The 7,500-nt window shown below is 49.5% G+C and overlaps 2 protein-coding genes across 2 annotated transcripts in view; one reads left to right on the top strand and one right to left on the bottom strand.

Annotated features, from left to right (window-relative positions):
• Positions 1 to 1,449: 1,449 nt before the first annotated feature.
• Positions 1,450 to 3,687, bottom strand: LOC311310046 (putative gluconokinase). Its single transcript, XM_084439424.1, has 5 exons — positions 3,560 to 3,687; positions 3,300 to 3,330; positions 3,118 to 3,204; positions 2,712 to 2,755; positions 1,450 to 1,834 (listed from the first exon to the last, which is right to left on the bottom strand). The coding sequence occupies exons 1-5, from the start codon at positions 3,595 to 3,597 to the stop codon at positions 1,486 to 1,488; spliced, it is 549 nt and encodes a 182-aa protein (XP_084295550.1). The 5' UTR covers positions 3,598 to 3,687; the 3' UTR covers positions 1,450 to 1,485.
• A 993-nt stretch (positions 3,688 to 4,680) lies between these two features.
• frmd3 (FERM domain containing 3) overlaps positions 4,681 to 7,500 on the top strand; it is a gene marked incomplete at both ends in the record, with an annotated part of 43,379 nt that continues 40,559 nt past the window's right edge. The window contains one exon of the mRNA XM_084440274.1: positions 4,681 to 4,785. Coding sequence (XP_084296400.1) covers positions 4,681 to 4,785 — 105 coding nt within the window. The remainder of the gene's footprint in view (positions 4,786 to 7,500) is intronic.

Raw genomic sequence — 7,500 nt, 5'->3', positions numbered from 1 at the left:
TCCACTAGAGGGCAGCCGCACTCCAACGCCAAGATTGAGATCTGATCTGTTTCAGAGCATCCAAGGTTTGTTTCCAGACACAGATTACAAAAAAACCTGTTTAGTCCCCCATAGATTTGGATCTGGGTTTCCAAGAGTTAGACTAGGGTGGAGCAAATAAGTCCTCCGCAAAAAATTGTTTTGGTCTAATGTCTAGACAGTTGAACCTTTATTCATTTGTACCTGGGATATAACCCCAGTTTGTCAGTAGTATCATAGCAATAGTAGCAGTTGTGTTTCACTGTGTTTTACTGTGTGTTCTCTGTGTTAGTGTGTGACAGAGAGACTCCTCCCACAAGCCTCCATACTCCATCCTGTCCCTGTGTGCGCGTCCTTGTCCTCAGGAATCCACTGGATCAACACACACACACGCTGTCCAGTTGTGTGCATCCATCTTGGTGTCAGCGTGTGTGAGCGTGAATGCGTCTTTCTGTCTTGGGGTGTGTATTTCTGTCTTGGTGTGGGTGACTAGTGTATGTTTTTCTGTCCGTCTTAGTGGATGTGTGTGTGTATGACAGAGAGACGCATGAGAGAAGTATGCTTGGATTAGAGGGTCCTGAAATACTCTGGTTGGGGCTGGGAGATGAGACGACTCACCCCCCTGAAACAGCCCCGTGACTGGAGGTATCCCCCGGAGGTTAAAGGTCACACTCATCAGGGTTGACCAGGGGCACGCTCTCCTGCCTGTGGCTCTACAGGAAACCTCCAGCCTGTCTGTAAATCTATACCTGCTGGGTTTATAGTGGGACTGACTCAACTGACACAAGGCTTAGAGAGGGCTTCCAGTCTTCCTCGGGGTTCCAGGGGGCCCCAAGGCTCCGGTAGCTCCAGGATTCACCAGGGTTTATAGCAGAGCTGACTACTGTATGTCCTTGTGATAGACTAGTGTCCTGTCCAAAGGGTGTAGCTGTACATCATGCTGCTTCATGGTACAGACAGAGGACTGCTGCTTCCTTAAAGGGCATTTTAGCTCCCATGAGGTGTACTCACTCATACGAGGGCCTGCCCATCATGTGTAGCTGCAGCCTTTTGTACAAGTGAACAGGTGGAGTTCTAGTAGGCAGCTGCTGGGTTTACCTGGATGACCCAGCACTAGAAGCCCCTGGTAGACATGGCCTTGCTGACCCCCAACCCCCCCCCCATTGGTTTTTCGCCCCAGTAAGTCCCTGGTAGAAGCTACTGCAGACCTAGATCTTCTAGTGCAGGAGCAACACTGCCCCCTGCGCCTTCCCCACACCCCCAGACCGCGCTAAGCTACCACACTCACGTCTGCTCGGTATCAGGAAATGTCAGTAGAAATTATATTTTCGTGTTACACCATCAAAAAACAGATTTATTGTGCGCCTGATCAAAATAGAAATAAAATCATTCAGTCATCCCCCCCCCCCCCCGTTACTCCGGCGGAGGCCCTCCTTGTCCCTGCTCTTGTCCTCCTCGTTTCCCTGGTTACGAGCGGAGGCTGAGACGATGCTCCTCTATCTCCGCGGTGATGTCGGCGATGCTCCTGCCGATGTCCAGCGTCAGCGCGTTCTCCCCCGGTGACGGGGGCTCCAGCGCCTGGAACTGGGAGCGGAGGAGATCCGCCGGCATGTAGTGTCCCCTCCGGGCCACCATCCTCGCGTGGATGGAGTCGTACGTGCCGCACAGGAAGAGGAACCAGACGTCGGGCAGGGCGGCGGGGGCTGGCGGTCCGGGGCGGGGCGCGAGGGCTTCCGCGCCGAACAGCAGCACCTGCCTGTAGAGCTGGCGGAGAGCTGAGCACACCACAATGGCGTCCGAACCCGCAGACCGCTCCCTGTTAAAATACAGACACGCCATACGACTACAGACACAACGCAGGACTAGATGCAGAACACGTCAGGATAGCATCTGGACCTGTTGGGACCAGGATCCTCCCTCTTATGCACCTATTGTATTCATATTTTGCTACTCTTGCACTTTGCACTTTTCAGCACTAGATTATGCTCTTAGCCACTTGTTTAGAAAGAAGATGCACTTGTCAGTTCTGTTGAGTAGTAGTACACCGACTTCCTACGTTAAATGCAATTATTGTAAGTCGCTTTGGATAAAAGCGTCTGCTAAATGACTGTAATGTAATGTTGACAGACAGACTGTACACCTACAGCATCTCTAACAGCAGACCTGTAAGTACAGACAGCTATCGGGCGCAGACCTACAACAGAGCTACAGACAATGACACAGACAGAGTAGAGCTAATGACATAATTAGTCTAATAGAGGTTCAGGTTGAAATCCCAGGTTTGCTGTAGAAAACTAATATGGAGGGATGAGTAAAGAGTGTGACTAATAAGCAAAGAGGGAAGGCGGATTAACGAGGGAGAGGAGAGGAAATCCAGAGGGGCTCCAGCCCTTTGAAGTCGTCATGCATTTTAAATGGGTTCTATCACTTTCAGCCTCTCTCTCCTACCCTGCTCTCCCATCTCCCTCTGGACTTTTCATTTTTTGTTATTGTTTAGGGTGCATTCATGATCTGACATTTACTGGCTCGTTCTACCTCCAAAACATCCACCTCCGCCAGCAGAATGCTGTGTCATCTGAGAGAGTGAATGACTAATTTACAATAGTGTGTGTGTGTGTGTGTGTCTGTGTGTGTGTGTGTGTGTGTGTGTGTATGTGTGGGTGGATGTGTGCATACTTGCATATGTGTGTTACCTCAGTATAACATCATGTATTTTCAGCAGCCAGGGTGTTCTGTCCTGCGGGGTTAGAATAATCACACATACAAAAAGGATGGATCAGACTTCAATCATCTATTGAGACAGAAACATGCCTTTCCTGCCAGAGCAGACAGACAGACAACACACACACACACACACACACACACTCACGCACGCACATTGATCTTCCCTCCATCTCCCCTTTATTTGTCCATGGGTCTCTCTCTCTCTCTCTCTCTCTCCTCTTTCTCTCTTGAGAGGAATTGGAGCCAGACCCCAGCTGAACTCTTTAGACGGCACATGCATTAATGACACTAAAACCACAGAGACTTACACACACATGGCCTACACACACAGCTCAAGAAGTCTGAGATAAACTGTAATGTAATGCGTTTGGCCACCTGATCTGTGAGAGGCTCCCCGCGAGCCATCTTCTCCACGTTCTCTCGCGAGTGAAAGTCGTCCCCCTCGTGCAGCGGCCAGCCGAACTGATAGGAGGAGACGGAGACAGGTGAGCTCGAGGTCAACGCACCAGACGCCCAGAACGAGAGCTTAAAGGTTGAATTTTATGTAAGTAGCCTACCTTTTCTGATAGGAAGGTCCCTAACGTTGACCTGGCAGAGGGAAGCAAACATTCTGTTTTAAACAGTGAGGCCGTTTACGGCTACTTTCTTAGCACTTATTTAGGCTATTTATTGACGAGTTCATTGTAGGTCGAGGGCGGGTTCATTCATGGTCGGCCTGCCCATCACCGGCTCGAGGGGAAATGTGATACCGTAACACCGCTTCCGTGCTCAGTGCACTTCAGCGACCGACACAGAGAGACAGTAGCTTTACACCTACTTTCCAGTGCCGGAGACTCCCATTATAATATATATCATTTCTCAGTGTGGGCCGATGAACCTCGGCAGTTCCCAGATATAGCTCTCTATGGATCAGAACAGAACAACCACCGCTGCAAGTTGTTTTGGTATGATGCGTTATGACGCAATATGATTCCGCCTTCCTTGTGGTCTTAAAGGGACAGTACACAACATTGCTAAATAATTCAAGATTTTAGATAGGGATACCGAACATTGGATGTAGCGAACCATATTGTTCATAAACAGTTCGTATTGTGATAAACAGCTGCAATATCTGCAAAATATCCATCCATATTTGAATAGAATATAAAAAATGTGAAGTGTAGACTATAGGAGAGCCAAGGTGAGACTCTTGTCAGTCGTGGAAGACCCCAAAGACAGACCTGGCTCAAATATTATTTGAAATCCTTTCAAATACTTTAATTGTATTTGATTACGCATACCTGTTGCTGGAATTGCGGCAGAATAAGTCTAAAAGCCCAAATCATGCCAATGTGGCATTCCAAAACGCCCACCATACTCTAGACCTGCTATTTGCCCGGGGGATAGGGGGGGGAGATATGCGTGGGGGTTCTATAATAAAATGTCCAGAGCAGGTGAGCTGTTGCCCACACACACACACACACACACACACACATACACACACACACACACACACACACACACACACACACACACACACACACACACACACACACACACACACACAAACATGAGGACATAATTCCAATTTAGCCTGGGGACACTGATGGAACACCAAATAAATTCGCATATAAATGAATAGAATCCATAAGGTCAATATTCGATAAATAAAATATCAATTCAACATTTTCTCTATAGTAGCCTACTGAGAAATGAGAGGCACGTAAGAGCGCATCTAGAGCGCGCGAAGAGAGAGAGAGAGAGAGAGAGAGAGCGAGAGAGAGAGAGAGAGAGACACAGTGAATAAAAGCAACTAGGACGGTGTTCTCATGCGGGCGACAGATGCAGCATCTCCCACCTCCTCGCGCCAATCCTTGTACATTCATCCCTACGCGGACCGCGTCACTGGAACCAACGGCGAGTGTCTGATATGTGGAACGGCAACACAACGACAGGAGAATGAAAATGCTCCGGTTTCGCAGTCCAAGCATCCGCTCCCTAGACCAGGAGATTCAGTGCACGATTCGCTTACTGGACGACTCCGAGATCTCGTGCAGCATCCAGGTAGGGCGACCATGCTCGCGCCCCCAGCACGCGAGCGATGCTCTTATTGGGATTATAATGACCAGGGGCAAAATTGCGTCGGGCGCGCCTTCCAAAGGCCAAATAATATATTGGGAAAGCCAAATGGCCTAATTATATTCAGATGATGATACAGATGAAAAGTAATAGCCACCCGTATTTAATATTTACATTTGATCACCATTCCGAACCGCTCATTTTCGAGGCAGGTTAGCAATTATATACTAATAACCACTGTTATAAGCAAGTAGCCTAAAATAGGCTGCTATGCAATAATAGTAATTGTAATGATGATGATAATTATCTTGATCATTAGACACATAGCAATAACCCGCTGATTGTAACGGGGGTCGTTTCGCCATTGATCAATAGCTATATCGATTAGTCGCAGATTCCATGAGAGGACAGCAAATGTGCCTCGGTCACTGCATGGACCCTCTCCGCGAGGACAGACCGTCACCGTGCTCACCTCGAGGCATCATCGCCGCGAGGCAGCCGAATGGAAAGTTGGCCGGAAGTTTTCAGCCTCGCTCGCGCTCATCTCGATAAATGGGTGTGGCTCTCATGACTGAGTTGATGAAAGACTACAGCGCTGTGAAATATTTTCTGCAGAACGATGCACAGAAACTTGTGAACTGTGAACCTGTGTGTATGTGTGCGCGCGTGCGTGCGTGTGGTGCCTGGCTCTTGTGTGTCTCCACATCTGAATCATGGGATAATAGTGTGGGTCTTTAACAAACTCCATATTGATCAGGCGAGCAGACGACATGCCTTTTCAGGGATAATGTGTTCTGTGTAATTACTACCTTCAGTCGGACGGGAGACAGTGAGTGTGTGTGCGTGTGTGTGTGCATGTGTGTCAGTGTGTATGTAAGGCCTACAGAAACCTTTGACTAGAGCATCAGTGTCAGTGTTGTATCCGTCGGTAGTTAAACTGTGTCCAGTGTGTGTGTGTGTGCGTGTGTGTGTGTGTGGGCAGGGAGGACCGTCACCCCCAGATCAGGTCATCTCACCCTGCTTGTCAAACTAAGCGCCTGCCTGCTTCTCCACATGCTCTACATACTGTAACCAATCAATGATTTACAGCCCCTGTTAGATGCTGTTAGTGTGTGCGTGTTCCTATATCAAAGTGTGTGTGTCAGTGCATGAATGTGTGTGTCTCAATGTATGTGTCTCTCTCTCTCTCTCTCTCTCTCTCTCTCTCTCTCTCTCTCTCTCTCACCCTCCCTGTGTGTGTGTGTGTGGGTGTATGTGTGTGTAAGTGTACAGTATGTGTGCATAGGAAAATGACATTTGTGTTTCAATGAATGCATTTTATGGTCCTCCTCTCCTCTCCTCCTCTTCCTCCTCCCCTCCTCTCCTCCTTTGTGCCTTAATGGCTTTCTGTTCTGGGTAGGATCGTTCTGCATATTTTATGAACTTCCTCCCAACGCAGGGTCCTGCTCCAACAACAACATGCTCCTCACTGTTAGGAGACGCCTCCTTCCCCCCAGCCCTGCGGCAGATATAGGTCACACAGAGCTCCAGGGCTGGGCCAGGAGAGGAGGAGCCCTGAACCCAATCAGCATGGCGGGTGAGGGAGGGATGGAGGGACGGATGGATGGATGGATGGATGGATGGAGGGATAAAGAGAGGAATGGAAGGATAGAAGGATGAATGGAGGGATGAAGGATGGATGGATGGATGGGGGGAGGGATAAACAGAGGGATGGAGGGATAGAAGGATGAATGGAGGGATAGAAGGATGAATAGAGGGATGAAGGATGGATGGATGGATGGATGGGGGAGGGATAAACAGAGGGATGGATGGATGGAAGGATGGAAGGATGAATGGAGGGATGAATGGATGGATGGATGGAAGGATGAATGGAGGGATGAATGGATGGATGGATGGATGGGTGGAGAGATAAATGGAGGGATGGATGGATGGATGGACGGATAAACGGAGGGATGGATGGAGGGATAAGCGGAGGGATGGATGGATGGAGGGAGGAATGAAGGGATGGATGGATGGATGGATGGATGGGAGCAGGCCCGGTTCTAGGTTCTGTCCGGTTCTCTGTTTTTTGTCATTTCTGATAGGTTGGGGGAGGTGGCTATAAGGTGGGAAAAGCCTCGCCCACCCCTCCCCCTCCCAACCAACCCTGGAGTAGGAAAGAACAAGAGGAGGAGAAGAGGAGAGGAGAGAAGGATTGATAGAGAGGGGTGGAGGAGAGGAGAGAAGGATTGATAGGGAGGGGTGGAGGAGAGCAGAGAAGGATTGATAGGGAGGGGTGGAGGACAGGAGAGAAGGATTGATAGGGAGGGGTGGAGGAGAGAAGAGAAGGATTGATAGGGAGGGGTGGAGGAGAGGAGAGAAGGATTGATAGGGAGGGGTGGAGGACAGGAGAGAAGGATTGATAGGGAGGGGTGGAGGAGAGAAGAGAAGGATTGATAGGGAGGGGTGGAGGAGAGAAGAGAAGGATTGATAGGGAGGGGTGGAGGAGAGGAGAGAAGGATTGATAGGGAGGGGTGGAGGAGAGGAGAGAAGGATTGATAGGGAGGGGTGGAGGAGAGGAGAGAAGGATTGATAGGGAGGGGTGGAGGAGAGGAGAGAAGGATTGATAGAGAGGGGTGGAGGAGAGGAGAGAAGGATTGATAGGGAGGGGTGGAGGAGAGGAGAGAAGGATTGATAGGGAGGGGTGGAGGACAGGAGAGA

The sequence above is a fragment of the Borostomias antarcticus genome (genome assembly GCF_949987555.1).
Source record: "Borostomias antarcticus genome assembly, chromosome: 6".
Lineage (NCBI taxonomy): Eukaryota > Metazoa > Chordata > Actinopteri > Stomiiformes > Stomiidae > Borostomias > Borostomias antarcticus.
Note: the sequence above shows the minus strand (reverse complement) of the source record. Positions and strands in the feature narration are given on the sequence as shown.